The 19,502-nt window shown below is 51.5% G+C and overlaps 3 protein-coding genes across 5 annotated transcripts in view; 2 read left to right on the top strand and 1 right to left on the bottom strand.

Annotated features, from left to right (window-relative positions):
- Window positions 1–31: 31 nt before the first annotated feature.
- On the top strand, window positions 32–6,341 carry EME1 (essential meiotic structure-specific endonuclease 1). Of its 2 annotated transcripts, XM_072881000.1 has the most exons (8): window positions 32–815; window positions 898–1,025; window positions 1,216–1,308; window positions 1,757–1,878; window positions 2,119–2,254; window positions 2,801–2,916; window positions 3,779–3,968; window positions 4,331–6,341. In XM_072881000.1, exons 1-8 carry the CDS (start codon window positions 86–88, stop codon window positions 4,505–4,507), a joined length of 1,692 nt encoding a protein of 563 aa, XP_072737101.1. In that variant the 5' UTR covers window positions 32–85; the 3' UTR covers window positions 4,508–6,341. The 2 variants fall into 2 exon arrangements, with proteins under 2 accessions (XP_072737101.1, XP_072737102.1); XM_072881001.1 differs by lacking the exon at window positions 3,779–3,968.
- Window positions 6,342–6,439: 98 nt separating this feature from the next.
- Window positions 6,440–10,848, bottom strand: LRRC59 (leucine rich repeat containing 59). Of its 2 annotated transcripts, none has more exons than XM_072881004.1 (7): window positions 10,633–10,848; window positions 10,172–10,231; window positions 9,496–9,654; window positions 9,072–9,176; window positions 8,412–8,484; window positions 7,783–7,956; window positions 6,440–7,238 (listed from the first exon to the last, which is right to left on the bottom strand). In XM_072881004.1, the coding sequence occupies exons 1-7, from the start codon at window positions 10,717–10,719 to the stop codon at window positions 6,994–6,996; spliced, it is 903 nt and encodes a 300-aa protein (XP_072737105.1). In that variant the 5' UTR covers window positions 10,720–10,848; the 3' UTR covers window positions 6,440–6,993. The 2 variants fall into 2 exon arrangements, with proteins under 2 accessions (XP_072737105.1, XP_072737103.1); XM_072881002.1 differs by having other exon boundaries at window positions 10,615–10,846.
- Window positions 10,849–14,411: 3,563 nt separating this feature from the next.
- Window positions 14,412–19,502, top strand: part of ACSF2 (acyl-CoA synthetase family member 2) — a 41,738-nt gene continuing 36,647 nt past the window's right edge. The window contains exon 1 of the mRNA XM_072881668.1: window positions 14,412–14,554. Within this exon, the coding sequence (XP_072737769.1) occupies window positions 14,466–14,554 (89 nt within the window). The 5' untranslated portion in view covers window positions 14,412–14,465. The remainder of the gene's footprint in view (window positions 14,555–19,502) is intronic.

Genomic DNA, 19,502 nt, shown 5'->3' with positions numbered 1-19,502 from the left:
CGCCAGCCGCGCGCGCATTTGGACCAACCGGTGCTCGAGCGAGCTTCCCCTCAGCGGGCGCGCTCTTCCCTCAGGGGAAAACGGGATGGCGGAGAGCGAGCCGAGGTCTGAGGAGAGCGATGGGGAGGAGCTGCCTACTTTAGCCTCCCTGCTGCAGGCCTCGCCATCGCTGCCGCCACCGCCCGGCGGGTTGGGCCACCGGCGGTCCTCGTCCCCCGCTCCCAAGCCGGGGAGGGCGGCGGGGGTGGTTGTGGTGGTGAGCAGTGGGAGCGAAGAGGAGGAAGAGGAGGAGGAGGAAGTGGTGGAGGTCGTCCCTCTGACCGAGAGGATCAAGAGGAGGGTGGAAGCAAAGAGGGAGGCGGATTTTCAGCCCCCCCAGCCAGGCGGTGGGGATGCAGGAGGGGGAGCTGGCCTTTCTGCTAGCGGTGACCTGTTGGCACCTGGCAGCAGAGGGTCACAGGAAGCCCTGGTGTCGTCTGAAGAAGTGTCTTGTGGCAATCAAAATGGCACGCGCGGTGTTGAGAGGCCCTCTTTGTGCCCACTGCCAGACTCTCAGTCTGACTCTGCAGACAAGCCTGATAGGCCCCTGGTAAGCGGCGCAAGCCCAGAAACATCCCCCTTTCCCAAGAAACCAAAATATAGTCAGAAGGAAAGGGAGACGATCTGCCAGGCTGCATGGCAGAGGAGGAAGGAGCGAGAAGCACGGAGGAGGCAGCAGGAGCAGGAGAAAGAGAGGAAGAGGGCCCTTGCCAAGATGCTGAAAGCTCAGCGACCAGGGGAGTGCCAGAAATACATAACGGTGGTGCTAGATCCAGGTACTTGTCCTCACAGCCTGCATCTGCCTTATATTGACTGTCAGTTCTTGCTGTGGAGGCCTGACCCATGCACCCGTATCAGTTCTCTTACAGGTAGAAGGTGGTGGACAGATCCTTAGTGCTTTGCAGGCTGCAAATTATTCCTGTGTTGTTGAGAGTCAGGCTGTTCCCTGCAGCATCACCTGGAGGAGAAAGACTGTGTCATCTCAGGTGTGCAAGCAAAATCTTGATTCTTGCCCTTTTCTTCCTCTGTTACTTGCATGCATTCGTAATTGTATTTAACAACCCAAGTAAACATCCTCCAATCTTCTCCCTGCCTCAGAGGTCTGAGTGGGAGCACTGGTTTGAGTGAATAATAAACAGACTGTTGGTCTGGCTGTTTGTTTTCATATCTGAACAGATGGAAGAAGGAGATGAATGGACAGAAGAACCAAATGTCCTGGTTCTGCTTTGCTTGGAGGAGTTTTTGTCCATGGTTCACAACTACAAACAAGTGAGAGTGCTTATGACTTTTGTGCTCTTGGACGTGCCTTGCTGTAAGGGTGGTGGTTGTCACCCCTCTTCGTGGCAGGAAGGTTTTGATGTGGGATGGAGCTATGGTTCCAGAAAACCAGAAACCTGTTTTTAGAAGCCATTAATGGATCAAAACCACTAGGATTGTATAATGCAAAGTTCTGACAAGCCTTCTTTCCTAGTTACAATTTTTCACACAGCTTTGAAGAGGTAACATAATCAGATCAAGTGGGATTTTTTTTTAAATTTTTTTTTTTATTTCTGCCATAACTTTATACCAGATCAAGTATTGCCTGCTTGCCCCTGAAGAGCTATGTGAACAGACTTTTTCATCTGCAGACCCAGCTGTAGGATCAGAGCCATAGGTTGCTGCGCTTGCATGTGTACCTCAGAATGGTTTAACTCCTTTTTTCTGTTGATCTTTGCAGGAGGCCCAGGGCTGTACAGAAGGACAGAAGGAGACCCTGCAGAGCTATGTAGCCAATGTGATGGAGAAAATGCCTGGGAAAATTCTGGCACTGGCAGTAGTTGAAGTAGAAAATTATTTCAGGTTAAACTTTTTTCCCTCCAAACGTTTCTATGTTGTCTCTGGCCTTGAAAAATACCATAGGTATTTACATTAAGTCCTTCTAGCAAAGGCTGGAGCATAAGAGGTATTCCCACCCAGAACTGCTCCACTATTTGCTATATAGAAACAGAACCAAAGGTCCATCCAGCCTGTCATCACAGTGACCCATGGGAAATAGCTGGGAAAGAGCATGAACTCCCAGTCTCACTTTACTCTTCTTAGGTCTCTCAGAGTTCAGTCAAAAAAGAGACTGCAACAGGCAGCAGCAAGTGGAAACCAAGAAGAGGAACAGGGAAAATTGAGAAAAAAAAAAGTTAAGGATTCTGGCCTGGAGATAACCAGAATGGATGTGGAAGAAGTGAGTACCTTTAAAACAGGCATGCAGCCATCATCTCTTGTCTGCCATTGTTTGAACATTTGACCCAATCACACACTTTCTCGGATGGGGGGATTCAGCCTTCATTAGTCCATGTGTCTGGGGACAGAGCTCTCTGGGTTCAGTTCCCTACTGCTCAGGTGTGTACCTGCTCTCCCACGGACTGACATGTCTCGTTCACCTTGATCCTGGACAGTGAAATGTCAGTCTCGGTCAGCATCTCTCACCCTTCATGGCCTGCTGGCAAAGCACATCATTGCTGCCCTGGCCTGGGTGGCCTGCCTGTAACGAGAGCCTGCCACTGCGGAGCTGCAGCAGCTGAAATGGTGCTGAACTGATGTTAACCAGCAGGAGACAGGCTGCCCCCAAATACTTCAGTGCCTTAAATTAACTGTTCCCAGAACAGGGAGAGAGTGGATGTTGTTGGCCTATAGCAAGATGTTGTGACCCCTTTTTGTTTCAGACAAGAGTGTGGTTTGATGTGAGAAGATGAATTGTTCCATTTGTTGTTTCCAATGATGTTTACAGGCCTTGGTGGATCTGCAGCTGTCCAAACAAGTCCAAGTCAGCTTTTTTGAGAGCCGGGAGGAGCTTGGAGAATTTGCCACTATGTTCACAAAAGCTGTAGCTGAAGCACCGTTCAAGTGAGTAAGACAAGGTTTGGTCATATCCTCTTTGGAGAGGCTGCACTTTCACAGTTACTGGGAGAGAATAGCAGGTACGCGGCTGCACTTCAGCACAATGCAGTATAATGATTTTTAAAGGAGCAGGTGACACAGAGCAGCTGCTAATGCAGCTCCTTCAACACAGGGTTAGTTCTTGGAAACTGATGTCCTGCCTGGGGAGGGGTGAGGACAGACCCTGGTTTCACATTGGAGTCGATGTCAAATAAAGCTCTTGTTCTCAGTCTGAGTTTAGGAGTGGGAAGGGAATGCAAGTAGGGTTGGGCTTCTACAGCACCAGCTTTTCTTCTTCAGTATGTAACCAAGAGAGACGTTACTGAGCATGAATCATTTAGCTGTTTCCATTGACAAGGAAGGACAGCAGCATGTTGCACAGTGATAGCTAAGAAAGCCATCTTGTGCAGTCTCACACAATCCTAGCATTCCTATCGCAGCAGCTGCTGTATTTTACATCTCAGCCATGAGAAGAGATGAGATGTTGTTAAAAATGACATGTAAAAGTGTTTTACCATGGTTGACAGTCAGAAAGTGAATTCTTTTTTACCACTTTGTATGTGTGTTGGCTTGTGTCAGGATTGCTCCCAAGTACAGCATTGCTTCTTTTCCTTTTTCAGTAGGAAATCTGGGTCTTAAACAAGGAAATTGGTAATGCATGTAAAGAAAATAGGGTCAAATTTTTAGCATTTACTTTGATGCCAATGGTGTCTATAACAGCATGGAGTGAGAAATGGCACTCTGTCTCTGGCTGTGTGACAACGAAGGAATAGGATTTTCTTCATAGCCTCATTGTCTCGTTTGCTTTCCCATTCTTTGTTCTCCCTAGGCGAGAGCGAGAGAAGACGGGGTTCTCTTTCTACTTAGAGAAGGGGTGGTGCAGAGGGGTGAAGGTGGATCATTCTGGAAAGGGTCTCTTGGAAGTTTGGAAGAGGCAGATACAACAATTTAACCGGGTCAGCCGGGAGATGGCTGAGGCTATTGTCTCTGCCTACCCTTCTCCTCAGCTTCTGAACCAGGTGAGGATGCCTCAGGAATACTGAGTACTGTGTGCAGCCAGCCAGCTAATGTAAGGAGTGGAGGAAATAATTTAATTGGTATTAAATTTGACACAATGATTCTGTATGGGCTGTTTAGTAAGGCAGCGAAGGAACCGATTCCTTGGCACCCATTGCTTTGGTTTTACAGAGCAGACTACTGAGGGAGCAGTACTGGTTCTGCATCAGCCTCCAAGGTCACAAATGAGATCTGGGGGGAGACCAGGTGAAAAATGAGCGTACATTGTGAAAGGGTAGAGCAGTCACAGGTGCATCGCTCTGATTTTTTTTTTGAGCAATGGATGCAAATGGATGATACCGTTGTTCCTTTGTGCTGCTTTTAGGCCTATAACAGATGCTCCTCGGAGCAGGAGCGGGAAAACATGCTGGCTAATATCCCTGTGCACCGCGGTGACGGTGTGACAGCCACCTCCCGGCGGATCGGACCAGAACTCTCCCGACGAATCTATCTGCAGATGACTTCCCATGATCCTGATCTCTACTTGGATTTCACTGGGTAGCCCCAGGGAATGAGGATTTTACTGTTTGCTTGGTTTAAGTATTCAGCTTCCTTCTGGGAAGAAGTGCTTAGATAACAAACAGAGTAATTGATCTTAGTTTAAAGACTTAAAACATGTTTAGACTTTACTGTAGCAGAAGAAGGTTGGATGAAATTGCTGAATGGCTGGAGTTTACACAAGAAAGATTAACATCTTCCATAAGAGCATGAATTGGACATGGCTTATAGTACTGATAATTCCTTTTATTTGTCTTCCTAGAAAAGAAATAATTTTGAATAATAATAATGATCTTTGCTTCTTAACATGCTGTCTTGAATACAGACAGGTATGTCATCTGTTGAAAGGAATACTTTCTACTGCTATCCTAAACTACAAGTAGCTATCTTCTCTCTCCAGCGTGAAAAACCCTAATGCTAAAAGCAATGTGGTGCTGCTCACCAGCACCTGCTCTAGTGAGGTGGAAGAACTTTACCTCACAAAAGAGACTCTCAGTTTTCCACTGTGGCAGATGGGAATGAGTAAGACTAATTTTCAGACATAAATTTAGACTGCCCTGATTCAGTCTCCAGATGGCTTAATCTATAGAGGGTCTTGAAATCTGATTATATGCGCTGAAACTATGAGGTCTAACTACTTGGCAGAAAAAGCTTCCTTTTAATTAGATTGGGGAACATGCTCGCCTGTCCATGAAGCCATTAGCACTTGTGAGCACACAAGGACAGTCGAGGTCTTTCGCAACAGCAGCACTTTCTGAGATGAGTGCTGAGAGTGAATTTAACCGCATCCCATGCGTGGAAGTTACCCCTTGGAACCATGCTGCCTCGAATGAAAAAATACCCACCCGCTACACTAGCTTCAGGCATTCAGCAGGAGCCCTTGCCTGGCCAGCAGCGTGCTTCTGACCTGAACTGGTAAATCTTACAGCCTGGCTTTTGCAAACTTAAGCGGCGCTCTCCTAGATGGCAAAGCAGCAGACTCCTGCCAGACGCTGTCAGGAATGTCTACAGGGAGGAAACGTCACTTTGAATGTTGTTTGCCATTTCTTGTTCCAAACATTTCTGGAGAGTAAGCAAGGACCTTTTAAAGAATGTGATGAGCTAGATACCAAAAGCAGAGCCTAAAGCTGTTTCTAGGAAGCTTAGAAGACATGTGTACTGCTAAGCCAGAGATAGGCAGCCTTTCCTTCCTTTTATCTGATATGCTGTTGCTTTTTTCTGTGTGGTACTTGGGGAACCACAGTCTTATCATTAGGTCACAAAAAAGTGAAGGCTTAGTGCTTCAATGATGACCTTGGTATGAAACGCTATAGATTATTTCCTCATGGCATTGCTTTTATCAGCAATAATCCCAGGTATTAGAAGAGAGGGTGCAATTCTGGTGACTAATGTAGGTATGTCTCAATGGAGCCTGTAGCATGGATATTCTCTGAAACCTGCACTTACATTACACTTCGTTTTACTGCTCACAAAGCCCTTAAGGATATGACAAACTTCTGTTTGGTTTTCTCTGCAAGGAAATTATAAATCATTCACAGGCCTTTGCATCGGTGAGTTTTCTTCTCTAGGTGCAAAGTGCCAAACCTCCCAGCCTTCCCAACAACCCCAAGGCGAAACCCTTTTCTGCCTGACTGCCTCAGCGTGTGACGCTGCCACAGTGCCACCCAGTGCTGTGTGCCACTGCTGCAGCCGGCCACAGGCGCTCAGCTCATGCCCGTGGGTCTCGGACACCCCCCTCACTGCACACACAAAACCAGCCTGCAGACTGGCCAGAAGCCCCTCCTAAGCTGTAGCCACTTTGTTGGCACTAGCTGGTTAAAATAAATGCACTCGGAAATGATTGCTGTATGTACTCAGAAATAATTTTTGGCTGTTTCTAAAACCCCTAATTAAAATTAGAACTGCATTAGCAACATAAACATCCAGTTCAGACAAATTGCTGCGAAAACTGTTGTATTGAAAATTTTCAGCTCCTTTCAATAGTACATCAGCTTCTTCGCTCCAACATACGGATGCACAGCCATCCTACACGCTTGTAATTGGTCCTGGAGTAGGCCTTAAGATATTATTCCCGTACAGCCATATCGCCAATTTTAGCATGAATAGAAATGAGAGCAAGGAATGGATATGTATTAAAAACCTTCTACCTCCAGGATAGAGCTATAGCTACCTAGATAATGCAAGGGCTGGGGTTTTCCAATCCTATAGATGGGCAGCTTTCTATATCTCGCAATCTAAGGAAACATCCCTCAGAGGTAAGAAGTGTTAACAAGCGTTGGTTAACGTGGGCAAATAATGGGACTTACAGGCCAACTGCGAAACATGCACAGCAAAGATGATCTGAACAATAACTCTGCTCTGTGTGGAGTGGACCAGCAAACCAACGCTGACTGATTAAAAGCAGTTTCATCAGAACACAATTCCATAGGAATTCTGGCTGCGTAGATGGTGGAGGGAGATGCTGACGAAGCAAGTGCCCGTCCAGGACAATCACTGCTGCGAGTTCTGTTGTAGCATGTTTTGCAGGGTTTTGTGGTTCTGCAGAGCGGCTAACACGTCCTCGTAGAGAGTGTTCACGCTGATGCACAGCGGTTGATGCTGCAGCTCTGTCAGCTTGCAGGCGGCCAAAGTACAGAGGACACACAGCAGCACAAAGAGCAGGACCCTCAGCACTGACCGCGACCACGAATGCTTGTGCCGGGGTGGCTGCGGGGGACGAGAACTGGAGGCGGGCTCTGTAATGAGAACATTTAAAAGACAGAGAACGTGAGGAATTAATCAAATATCTTTAACAGTCTACATTCAGAAACAAGCTGTTCATGTAAGATACTTTAGCCTGTGCTGCAGTTGTCTTTTGTAATGAATTTTCATCACTTGGCTCTGGTTAATAAATAGATGCGCGGGATCTACCCGTTTAAGATGAAAAGCTTCAGATTTAGTTTCACGGGCAGCAGTGAACAGGGGGTAAAGCACCTCTGTGTTGCACAAGATCTGTTTTTGCACATATAGTTCAGTACATTTTAAAAGAAATGAGTGGAGGGAAGTTCTCCATAGGAGCAGCTGAAGAACTTTCCAAACCTTGTAGCTCAGCAGTTCATCAGGAACACAGATGAAGGGGAGAAGGGCACAGCAGTAGAGCCTATTAGAAGTCCTACAGGTTTTTCCCCCCCACTCCCACCATCTCCCAGTACCTGGGCTGCATAAAAGCAAAGCTGGCAGCATCAAAATGAGATGAAGATGAAATCTGATGCAATCCCACCCGCAGTAGATACTACTTACTTCGGGTCTGCACGTTTTCTTTTTTAGTTTTCTTTTCCATTTCCTGCTTTGCAGCTTTCTGAGCATCATACTCCCGTCTTCTGCGTTCCTTTTCTTCTGCTTTCTCTCGCTTCCTCAGTTCCCTCTCCTGAGCCTCCTTTGCTCGCTGTTCTGCTTCACGCTTCTTCTCCATTTCTGGGGATTAATAGAAAGTATTTTTTCCTTTTATGTAAAGGGTTATCATTGCCTTTTTTCTTATTACCTGCTTATCTGGTCCCATTTGGAATAAGGAAACAAATCAAATAACCTCTTTTTTTTTTTTTTAATATTACATACCTTGCATTTTGTTCCCTCGGAATTAGGCTTCCCTTAAAATAAATCCTGTGCTCTTCTTTTGTATTTTTTATAGGTAACCTATAGCACATTCCATCTAGAGATCTAACTATTATTCAGGCCAGAAATCGCATAGTTATCCCCAGCTATCTTTCCCCCTCCGGCCCTTCTACCCTACTACTCCCAGAGTCCTCAGGATTTTGACAGTTACAAGTATTTGTTAGATGGCAATTTGTTCGATGGCAATCACTATGGGCATGTAAGAGAGATCAAGAACAGTCCTCAGCAGACAGCACGTGAGGGCTTTTTGGGCTTACCTCGCTCTGCTTGGAGCTTCCGTTGCCGTTGTCGATCCTGCTCAGACTGGATCGCTTTCATGTGCTGCAGTACCTTCAAGGTCCAAGAAAACAACCTGAGGTCTCTGCAGGAGGCTTGTAGTTCAAAACAGAACAGCTGGAGCGTAGCTGAGGACAGTCAGCTGGGGCTGACCACCAACCCTGACCTACCCCTACAGGTATGGCTCTGAAGAGAGCTCGCACCTTCCCATATGAATCTTTGCAGTTAAGAAACAGATCTTTCCGTTAAAAAACAAACATGCCAAACTGATGCTAGCTGATACAGGGATCACCCAACACTTCTATTTATGTAGGCCTGTAGTTTGCCAGAGCTTCTCCAGAGATTTTTGTACTCTGGACTATAAGACTAGAGATGGATTATTTTGTCTGATTATGCCTCCAATTTCTTGGCAACCAGCATTTAGTCCTCTCAAGTCCAGTAATGGAAGAGAATCCTACTCAGCCCAGTGTTTGCTCTCTACAGGCACAGAAGCAGTGAAGTCAGTGCAGTGAACCTGCACCTCACTGGCTGAAGAAACTTCAAACTGCTGCAGCAGCCGCCCAGCTTGCTAAGCACAAAGAGGAAGAACTGGCACTGACAAAGCCAAGTAAGGAAGAAAAGAATAAAAGCAGATTCCTTACCTTGACAGCAGCCTGTTTACACTGCTTCTCATCCAGACAGTCTCCTGCTACTTTAGCTAGGACAGGATCGAGGGGATTGTCCTTCAGATCCAGCCACTTCAGGTTCTGCAGAAAGGAACGATAAAGGGGAGGCTGTAAGAGCACAGTAGTCGTGAGATTATTCAAGAGATCCAAAGCAGAAGCAAAGAACTACGTAGTTTTCACATGAATGAAACAGGTACGGAAGACAAGCAGAGAGCTTGAGCAGAGGCATTTTCAATAGATGTGAGATAATTTCCACTGAGCTGCGGTGCAGAGCCAGCTGAATTTTGGAATGGGTAGTCAGCAGGAAGGATGCTTTACCAGAGAAATCAACCTGAGAAGGATCACAAGACCCTGGGCTGCATCCCAAAGCTTTACGTAACTGCCCAGCAAACAGTTTTACCTTGAGCTGTGCAAAGCTGACTGGCAGGGTGACTAAACGGTTGTTCAGAAGGTCCAGGTGCTGCAGATTGACCAGGCGGCCAAAGTCCAAGGGCAGCTGTTGAAGCCGATTTTTACTCAAATCCAGTTTCACCAGATGCATCAAACTGCAGAAGTCTGACTAAAACCCAAACACCAAGAGAAGACAGAAAAAGCTTGTCAGCACCTTTATGAAGGAACCTCAGCGTGGTGAGTATGTGGACATAGCCTGCACCTTACATAAGGCACAAATCCTTAACTTACTACAGAACCGTGACGGAGGAAAATCACTCTCCTCCTTTGCCTCGGAAGATGGAGGTGGAAAACAGTGGGACAGACAAGACAGACAGACTGACAAGGTGATGTACGGCAATACAACAAACAAACCCGAGTCTCCACTGCTGATGAACTGGTCTGTATTCACGTGGCGATCCTCTGGCAGGAAGATACTGCAATCTTCACGCAGTACAAACCTTTCCTCTCCCCTGCCTCAGCCAAAACCACCCACCAGTACTGACCCGTCACTGACAGCAGAGTCATTCAGCCACCCCAGGAGGGTGCCAGCTCCAAACCTCCTGGCGAACCCTTACTGAGCCACTAGTTATCTTTTCTAAATATTTCCCAGCAGACATCCCCACAAAGGCTCTCTAGGACCTTACCGGCAAGGAAATGAGGTTGTTACAGGACAAATCCAATATAGTAGCTTTTGGAAGAGCAGCCTGAAAGAGAAACAAAGCACTAAATCGACATCGCGGTACACCCATACGCTTCTGACACCTGCTAGTTTTGCTTCAGCCCCTGCGGTTTCTCCCGCGTCAGTCTGTCCATCCCCCCTCCGAGGTCTCGTCGCATCTTGATTGATTCCTGGGGCCGAAGGCAGTACTGATCCTGAAACAGACGTGAGCAGCGGAGCTGCTCGGCCAGCAGGACAGGACACCCTCCCCTCTGCTGTCTTAAAGACCTGCGGGCCAGGTCACAAACACCTCCGGCACACATCTGGCCCCCTCCCTGCGCAGCCCCTTCCCAGGGACCGAGCCGGCAGAGCCGGCCCCCGGGGCTGCGGCCCCGTCCCGGCCGGGCGGCCCGCGGGCCGGACGCTCACCAGCTCCCGGACCGGCACCTCGTTCAGGTCGCAGAGGCTCAGGTCCAGCTCGTTGCCGTCCAGCTTGTCCTTCAGGCTCGGCCCCTTCCCGCCGCCCCGCGACATGGCCGCCGGCACCGGCGGGGTCCTCCGAGAGCCGAGAACAAGGGGATGCGGCGCGGCGCGGCCCGGCCCCGCCACCCACTTCCGCGTCCACGTCCGCGTCCACGTCCGCGCGGGGCCCGCCAGCCGCCCGCCGCGGGGCCGAGCGCGCCCCCTGCCGGCCCGGAGCGCCCCGCCGGCTGAGCCCAGCGCAGCACAGCGCGGCCCGCCCGCCCGGGGCACCGGCACCGCTCCGGGGCACCCCCGCGCCGCAGCCAGCCTTTCCGCCGCCCCCGGAGCCCTCGCCAGGCTGTCAGGAGTTCGTCGTCTGCTCAGTGGCCTTCTACGTGAAACCGTCCCATGGAGGGAAGGGAAGCACGGGTGGCCGGGATTCACACCCAGTCGTTTCCCGAGTCACGCACCACCCCACGAAAACCCAACCGTTTAATGACTAATAATCCCAATATGAACACAGAAACTGAGTAATCTATACCTCGTTTTACAATGGCAGATATGGGCGCTTCAATCTCTTCACAGGCTCCATAATCGGAGTGAGAATTCCCTTGCTGCTGGGCTGTCACACCAAGATGTTTCTCTTCGCGGGGAGGAACGTGCAATTAATGTTCCCGCTTTGATCCAACGGCTCCAGCGCTGCACGAGCAGCACGCTCTCTTGTCGCGACTGACGCACTGTGGAGAAAGTCAGTGAAAGAGAAAAGGAGCCTGGGGCAGAGCCAAATTAGTATTACCCGTAATGGGATTACAGTGAGGACTAACCTTGAGTTTCCTGACCCCTATGCAAATCGTGATGTACAGACCTTGCAAAGATGTTTTAACTACTCCAGCACATCTATCCCATGGGTGCTTTGGTTAGTTTTTAAGTTGCCAGTAGGTCTCTTCCAACACCGAGAGATCTGCGTTAGCTCAGCACAGAGGTAACTGAGACCACATGAGTCTCTGAGCGATGGCACCCCAAAACAGCAAACAACGATTTGCCTCATAGAAAGTATAACAAAATCAGCCGGAGGTTAATGCGCTCTCCTCCAGAAGATTATAGAAGCTTCTCGGAGCAGGTTATTGTTCCTCCAACGGTGAGCTGCAATTACAGAGCCCTCATCTGAGAAACACAAGCTCTAGTTGTGCATGAACCTCTTCTATCCCTCAGCTTTTCACAGCAAGGTTTGGAGGAGCAAGGAAGGGCCGGAGGGTGACCTGCTCCAGGGATGGGTGGGGAAACCTCATGTTGCCAGACCTCCCAGCACGGACACCAAGGGAGGCAACCGATTGCCAGAGCCCCATGTTACCCCGAGGCAGCGAGGGGCTCAGGTGAGGTGTCGTGCAGCTGCACAGCCCCTGGCTCCCTTCCCCAGCTGGGAGGCACCATGTCCAGTCCTGCTTCCGAGGGAGAAACCTGGAGGGGCTTGGGGGACCCGAGCAAGACCCCCTGCATGCTGGAAAAGGCCTTTGTGTGCGCAGTGCTGCAGAGACTGAAATCTGTGCTTCTGGGTTTACACGAGTCCGAGAGCCTTTGGCTCTTAGTGGAAGGAAACAAGGGTGTAGATCAGTTACAAACCTACCTGCTTTTTTGTGATTAACTTGAAGGCAGATTTTAAAATCTTCATTAGAAAGAAATTATATCTTACTCAGTGGTGTATGAAGTGTTAGTGGTTCAGCCTGCCTTTGCTTTGACAATCTCAAACAAATGTACCCAAATGTCAAGGTCACATTAACTCCTGCATGATTCTTGGTTTAATACCTAACCAGGACTCACCCTGGAGGCTACTGATCAGAACGTGGGAAGATCAAACTGAAAGTCAGCTTTACTTTTATTTATTAAAGGTGAGGCATTCTTGGATCACAGATGTTGGGGTTTGTTTTCCTCTGTGGTTATACAACACTGAGTGCACTTTGATGCTCCTGTGGTAGAGACAAAGGTAATTGCTCTGTGCTGTGCTGAATCAGTGAAAGGATAACGTCTGGCCATGAACGTCATACAGCCTTACATCGTCTGCAGAAATGCATAAACTCACCTAGCGACTGATCTTAGTGGGACTGACATATAAACAGAGGTACCTGTGCATGTCTAAAAAGACTTCAAACCTATCTGAGACAGACAAACCGTAACATGGGGCACATTTGCACACTCTGCGAGAGGAAGGCTGCAAGAACATTAGCAAGGAGAAGGGAGCAGGAACTGCTGAGGGAAGCGGGATGACCACTGTCAATCTAACCCTGATTTAATGATCCTTACTGTGGCCCTGGGGGCATGAGGTAGCCATGCCAGCCGGGGGCTGGAGACCATTCCCAGATGGAACAGTCTCCGGATCTCTGGCCTGCCTCACCCAGTGTCCCCTCTGCAGCCACGACCAATTTTTCACATTTCAAAGACAAAAAACTCCCTTCCCCCAACAAAACAGCGTCACCACTGCCACCAAACTCCTTGTGAACAAGATGCACGTTGGGGAAAATCCTTCCTCCTTCTAAAAGCAAGTATCTAACACCGGAGGTCTGGCTGCAGTCCTTATTTCACTGTGCAGCTGCGTTATGAGCACATTTATGGCTTTGGTGTCTGAGATACACCCATGCCGAGGTCAATATCTATGCCCTTGTTTGTCAGTGCCATTGTGCTCGACGTGGTACAGACACACCGTGTCCAGACACGCTGAACTCCAGCTTCCACCTGGGGAAGAGCTGCAAAATGGCAGCCAGCAATCACCCAGCGGGTCAGTGGCAGAGCCAGAAACAGCCCATGTCTCAGGCCAGCACCGACAGCTCTGTTTGGTTGACGCCCATACGGTATTTGAAAGACACAGGCTATTTTCTGGGATCAAATTTATACCCCAGCTCTTTCACGAGGATTAATTTGCTTCTGACCATTGTTGCAGGCCGTCAGTCATTTTATGCATGGGGAACGATGCATCAGTTCTGCTGCAGCGGAGCAGCACTGCTCCTGTGGCCGGGTGCTTGGCAGAGCTCAGCACCGCAGCCCTCCTCGCCTGGGTGCCTGCCCATGCCCCTGCCCTTACGTGAGGGGATCTCAGCCTGCCCGGCTCTGGAGTAGCTCTGCAGTTCCTGGCTGGTCTCTCTTCCTGCCTTAGCAGGGTACAGGCAGCCAGGGCGTGCCTAAAGCTATTCGTGAGGTAGTAGTAACTGTGATAACTCATTAACTGGATAGGGCTGCAAATCAATTAATGACTCACGGGGCTCAGGCACCAAGCGATACTGATGGAGAAAAGTGGAGGCAAGTGGTGATGGTTGCCTTGCACCAAAGTCTATCTCAGCTAGGGTGTGGGGCTTATTTGGGGTGCACGGAAAGGCCTTGGGGTGTAGTAGCGGTTGGGGTTAGGCAGAAAAAGGCTGATGGAGCAGTCCGGGAAAAAAGAGAGAGCGGAGGGGGGAGACGGGGGATGGAGGCGCAGTGCGCGGACTTGGAAGCTGGCAGCGGACGGGGCAGGTGCCCAGCGGGGCTCTGTGCTGCCGGCCGTGGGCCGTGGGGGGTCCCCCGCTCTGCCTGGCCTGAGCCGCCATCCCCGCACCCTCGCCCAGGCCAGGGGGACGCTTTCTCTGCTCCCCGTCCCGGCGGGCGCTCCCTCCCAGCCGGCAGCGCCCGCCGCGGGCCCCGGGGCCGAGGGGAGCCGCAGCCCCCCCCGACGCGGGGCGGGAGCGGGGCCGGGCCGGGGCCGGGGCTGAGGCGGGCCGCGCTGCGCGGCGCACCGCCCCTGCGTACCGAGCGGCGGGCCCGGGCTGCCGGGTGGTGCCGCGGCCGCAGGCATGGCTACGGCGCGGCTGGCAGCGCTGCCCCGCCGCGGGCTGCCCCTCCTGCGCCGGGCGGGCGGGCGGCGGGGAGCCCCGCCGGGCAGGTAGGGCCGGGGCTGGGCTCCGGGGGCTGGTGGGGACGGGGCTGGGGCCACAGAGGGCGGGGGCTGAAGGGGAGGAAGAGTGGGGGGACAGGGGACGGGGGCTGCAGCGGATGGAGGGCTGTGGGTCTAGAGAGGGTGGGGGCTATAGCAGACGAGGGGCCGTGGGTCTAGAGAGGATGGGGGCTATAACGGACGGGGGCCGTGGGTCTAGAGAGAAGGGGGCTGTAGGGGATGGGGGCCGTGGGTCTAGAGAGAATGGGGGGCTACAGGGGATGGAGGGCTGTGGGTCTAGAGAGGATGGGGGGCTATAGGGGACAGGGGACCGTGGGTCTATAGAGGATGGGGGGCTATAGGGGACGGGGGGCCTTGGCTGAGAGGGTATGGGCGGCTACAGAGCATGGAGGGCTATAGGGGACAGGGGGCCATGGGTGAGATGGGATGGGGGCCTATAGGGGATGGAGGGCTTTGGGGACAGGGGGCCGTGGGTGAGAGGGAATGGGGGATTATAGGGGATGGAGGGCTGTGGGAACAAGTGATGGGGGGCTATAGGGGACAGGGGGCCATGGGTGAGAGAGGAGGGAGGGCTGTGGGCGCAGAGGATGAGGGGGCTGCAGGGCACAGAGGCTGTAGGGACAAGGATGGGGGCTCTAGGGGACGGAGGCCATGTGTGACAGATGATGGGGGCTATAGCGCAGCTGCAGAGTGGTATGTTTGTCCAGCCAGATGGGTGTCTGCTTGCAGGGAGGGCAGGTTCAGCTGGAGGTTTCACTCTCAGTGTGTGTCGCTGTCCCTTGGCTCCCCTAAGATGCCTCCAAAGTGGCAGAAGACAGGCTGCATCCCCAGATCTGCCCCCCCAACCCCCTCCCGCCCCAGCCTGGGAGGGGACCAGGGGCAGGGATGAGCCCCGTGCAGCGTATGGAGGGATGTGAACATGTGCCCAGGGCTGAACTTTCTTTGTGCAGCAGCTCCATCCTGACTGCAGTAACGTGAAATGTATCGAACAGCTTCCCCTTCCTCCTTCAGCGCTCTGACTTGTGGGCTTTGTCGGGCACTGTCCCCGTCCTCCTGTGGTGCAGCAGGGTGGGGGGGGCGGCACGGGGGTGCCAACAGGTCCAGGGCACCGAGGAGCTCTGGGGTTCGGGGGGGTCAGGCCAGTTCTTTGCCTTGCTTTTCTTCAGTGCTGCCTCTTGTCGCAAGTTTGTGGGAAAGAGCAGGAGGAAAGCAACTGGCTTTGGGAAAGGCTTTGAAGGATTTGCTGATATTCAGAGCCTAATGCTCACCAGGAGGTATGACTTACAGGGAGCAACTCCCCAGGTACTGTGGGGAGCAGCCCTTTTTTTCCACACACAGGGTCTGGGTGTTTTGTTTCAACTGGGTTGAGATTAGGAGTGAGGTGGCTGAAGCCCTTGCTGGAGCCAAGATTGCTGTCTCAGAATCTGTTCATAGGAAACGAGATCAGAAGGGAAGCACGACAGAGCAGTTTGGACTCCAGCCCAGAAGTGAAACTGAGAGGCAGGAACACAAAGCGCTTCGACAAAAAGAGCGTATTTAGAAGAGTAAACTCTTTCTAGTAACCTTATAAAAATGTTTATTAAATTCTGCTCCTAGCGCTAAGCAGTATTTATGCTTTTGGCAGGAAAAGTGCAGAGGGGAGGGAGGCGCAGTGGAAAATGTAACCAAAAAGTCTGCTGCAGTAGGAGCCTGAAAGCCCTGGGGACTTGATCCTTCCTCAAACCAAACCAGTCGCCGAGGCGAGCAGCTCCGGTGCCGGCAGGATGGGCAGCAGAGTGCTCCAGCACGGTGCGCGGGGGTTTCCCGAGCTGGGGGAACCTCAGGGGAGCCAGGAGACCTGCCAGGAGCCCGCCAACAGGGTGCGGTGCGGCCGTTTGCGCGGCCGTTTGCGCGGCAGTTTGCGCGGCAGTTCTCGCGGAAGGGCGTGCAGGAAGGGCGCTGGAGCTCAGCCAGCTCAACCAGGGAGCAATGGTATCCACCTGGCAGAAAGCCATGGCCTCTCTAAGCTCTGCACCCACCAGAGCTCCGGCGGGAACGCGCTGCCAGCCGGGTGCCAGGCTGCAGGGCCTGCCCTGCTCTTACACCAGTGCCGGAGGGCAGCGGTGAGCAGCTGTGGGAGGTGTGCCTGGGTAGGGGAACTCCTCCGCTTAGTGACAGAGCTCCGGGAGCGGGTGTGTAGGTTGAGGAGCATCAGAGAGTGCAAGAGATAGACAGGCTACTGGAATCGCACCCTACCTTCCCTGAGACAGGCTCAACAGGCAGACAGGACCTGTGGTACGGAGGATTCCTTATCCTCGCTCCGCCTGGCTGAACACAGTGACTTAAGAGACAGGAGGCAATGGCAACAAGTTCCTGCCCGGCGCAGCAGGCGTGTCCCTCCGTGACTATCCCACCTTCCCAGGTGCCCCTGCGTAACAGGTACGAGGCTCTGCAAGTGGACCTGAACAATAACGAGGATGGTGGTTCATCTAACTTGGAGGTGTCACCGAGGTTAAGTTGGCCTACTGCATCAAAACTGCTTCCATAAAGAAACAACGACAGGTCATTGTCGTAGGAGACTCCATCTGAAGGGAACAGAAGGCCCAATATGCAGACCAGACCCACTTCTTAGGGAAGTCTGCTGCCTCCCTGGGGCTTGGGTAAAAGATGTGAAGAGAAAGCTTCCTACCCTGGTACAGCCCTCAGATTATTATCCATTATTGATTTTTCAGGTAGGCAGCGATGAAGTTGCAACAAGAAGTCCAAGGACGATCAAGAAAGACTTCAGGGCCTTGGGACGACTGGTTAAGGGGTCAGGAGCACAAGTAGTGTTCTCTATCCTTCCAGTTGCAGGGAGTGACGAGGGATGAAACAGGAAGAGCCAGCAGATCAATACCTGGCTCCGAGTCTGGTGTCACTGACAGAATTTTAGGTTTTTTGATCATGGGTCAGTCTACATGACACCAGGCCTGCTGGCAACAGATGGGGTACAGCTCTCTCAAAGGGGGAAAAGGACCTTTGCATGGGAGTTAGCCGGGCTCATTGAAAGAGCTTTAAACTAGATTTGAAGGGGGAAAGGAATAAAACCAGGCTCGCTAGAGATAAGCCTGGGGGCAGCACGCCAATGTTTGAGGGACGGTGTGCTAGCAAGGTCCTTCAGTCTGCCGTCTCAGTGGAGGTAAGGGATGGAGATCCATGCGGCAGCAAAGACACAAGAGTTATGGATGTGTTAGAAACCACAGAAGCACCTGAGAATGGTCACATAGGAATTAGGCCTTCTCACCCCAAAAAGGTGACAGGATCAATAGCCCAACTGAAGTGCATCTACACCAACGCACGCAGCATGGGCAACAAACAGGAGGAGCTGGAAGCCATTGTGCAGCAGGAAAACCATGACATAGTTGCCATCACGGAGACATGGTGGGATGACTTCCACAACTGGAGTGCTGCTATAAACTGTGGATGGCTATAAACTCTTCAGAAGGGACAGGCAAGGAAGGAGAGGCGGTGGGGTAGCCCTGTGCGTTAGGGAGTGTTTTGATTGTCTAGAGCTTAATGATGGTGACAATAGGGTTGAGTGTTTATGGGTAAGAATCGGGGAAGGCCAACAAGGCAGATATCACGGTGGGAGTCTGTTACAGACCACCCAACCAGGATGAAAAGGCAGACAAAATATTCTATAAGCAGCTGGGAGAAGTCTCACAATCGCTAGCCCTTGTTCTCATGGGGGACTTCAACTTACCAGGTGTCTGCTGGAAATACAATACAGCAGAGAGGAAACAGTCTAGGAGGTTCCTGGAGCGTGTGGAAGATGACTTCTTGACACAGCTGGTGAGTGAGTCAACTAGGGAAGGCGCGCGCTGGACCTGTTGTTTGTGAACAGAGAAGGACTTGTGGGTGATGTGATGGTTGGAGGCTGCCTTGGGCACAGTGATCACGAAATGATAGAGTTTTTGATTCTTGGAGAAGTAAGGAGGGGGGTCAGAACTGCCACCTTGGACTTCCGGAGGACAGACTTTGGCCTGTTTAGGAGACCAGTTGACAGAGTCCCCTGGGAGGCAGTCCTGAAGGGCAAAGGAGTCCAGGAAGGCTGGACATTCTTCAGGAAGGAAATCTTAAAGGCTCAGGAGCAGGCCATCCCCATGTGCAGAAAGACGAGCCGGCGGGGTAGAAGACCCACCTGGCTTAACAGAGAGCTTTGGCTGGAACTCAGGGAAAAAAGGAGTTTATGACCTTTGGAAGAAGGGCAGGCAACTTGGGAGGACTACATGGATGTCATGAGGTTATGCAGGGAGAAAACTAGAAGGTCCAAAGCCCAGCTAGAACTTAATCTGGCTACTGCCACAGAAGACAATTAGAAATGTTTCTATAAATACATTAGCAACAAAAGGAGGGCTAAGGAGAATCTCCATCCTTTATTGGACGCAGGGGGAAACACAGTGACAAAGGATGAGGAAAAGGCTGAGGTACTTAATGCCTTCTTTGCCTCAGTCTTTAATAGTAAGACCAGTTGTTCTCCAGGTACCCAGCCTCCTGAGCTGGAAGACAGGGACAGGGAGCAGAATGAAGCCCCCATCATCCAAGGGGAAATGGTTAGCGATCTGCTATACCCTTAGACACACACAAGTCTATGGGGCCGGATGGGATTCACCCAAGGGTACTGGGGGAGCTGGTGGAAGTGCTCAGCAAGCCGCTTTCAATCCTTTACCAGCAGTCCTGGCTCACCAGGGAGGTCCCAGTTGACTGGGGGTTAGCAAATGTGACGCCCATCTACAAGAAGGGACGGAAGGAAGATCTGGGGAACTACAGGCCTGTCGGTCTGACCTCGGTGCCGGGGAAGGTTACGGAGCAGATCATCCTGAGTGCCGTCATGCAGCATGTACAGGACAACCAGGTGATCAGGCCCAGTCAGCATGGGTTTAGGAAAGGCAGGTCCTGCTTAACCAACCTGATCTCC

Source organism: Ciconia boyciana, chromosome 16 (assembly GCF_034638445.1).
Source record: "Ciconia boyciana chromosome 16, ASM3463844v1, whole genome shotgun sequence".
Taxonomy (NCBI): domain Eukaryota; kingdom Metazoa; phylum Chordata; class Aves; order Ciconiiformes; family Ciconiidae; genus Ciconia; species Ciconia boyciana.
The sequence above is the reverse complement of the archived record's forward strand: the minus strand, read 5'-3'. Positions and strand labels throughout refer to the sequence as shown.

Bases quoted from the DNA above. Each gene is read 5' to 3' on its own strand.
- EME1 (XM_072881000.1), top strand. From the start codon at position 86: ATGGCGGAGAGCGAGCCGAGGTCTGAGGAGAGCGATGGGGAGGAGCTG. The intron at 1,879-2,118 runs GTTAAACTTTTT...TACTCTTCTTAG, and splicing joins GAAGTAGAAAATTATTTCAG to GTCTCTCAGAGTTCAGTCAA. The intron at 2,255-2,800 runs GTGAGTACCTTT...TGATGTTTACAG, and splicing joins CCAGAATGGATGTGGAAGAA to GCCTTGGTGGATCTGCAGCT.
- LRRC59 (XM_072881002.1), bottom strand. From the start codon at position 10,719: ATGTCGCGGGGCGGCGGGAAGGGGCCGAGCCTGAAGGACAAGCTGGAC. The intron at 10,232-10,614 runs GTGAGCGTCCGG...TTTCTCTTTCAG, and splicing joins AGGTGCCGGTCCGGGAGCTG to GCTGCTCTTCCAAAAGCTAC. The intron at 7,957-8,411 runs GTAAGCCCAAAA...ATTAATCCCCAG, and splicing joins GAAGCTCCAAGCAGAGCGAG to AAATGGAGAAGAAGCGTGAA.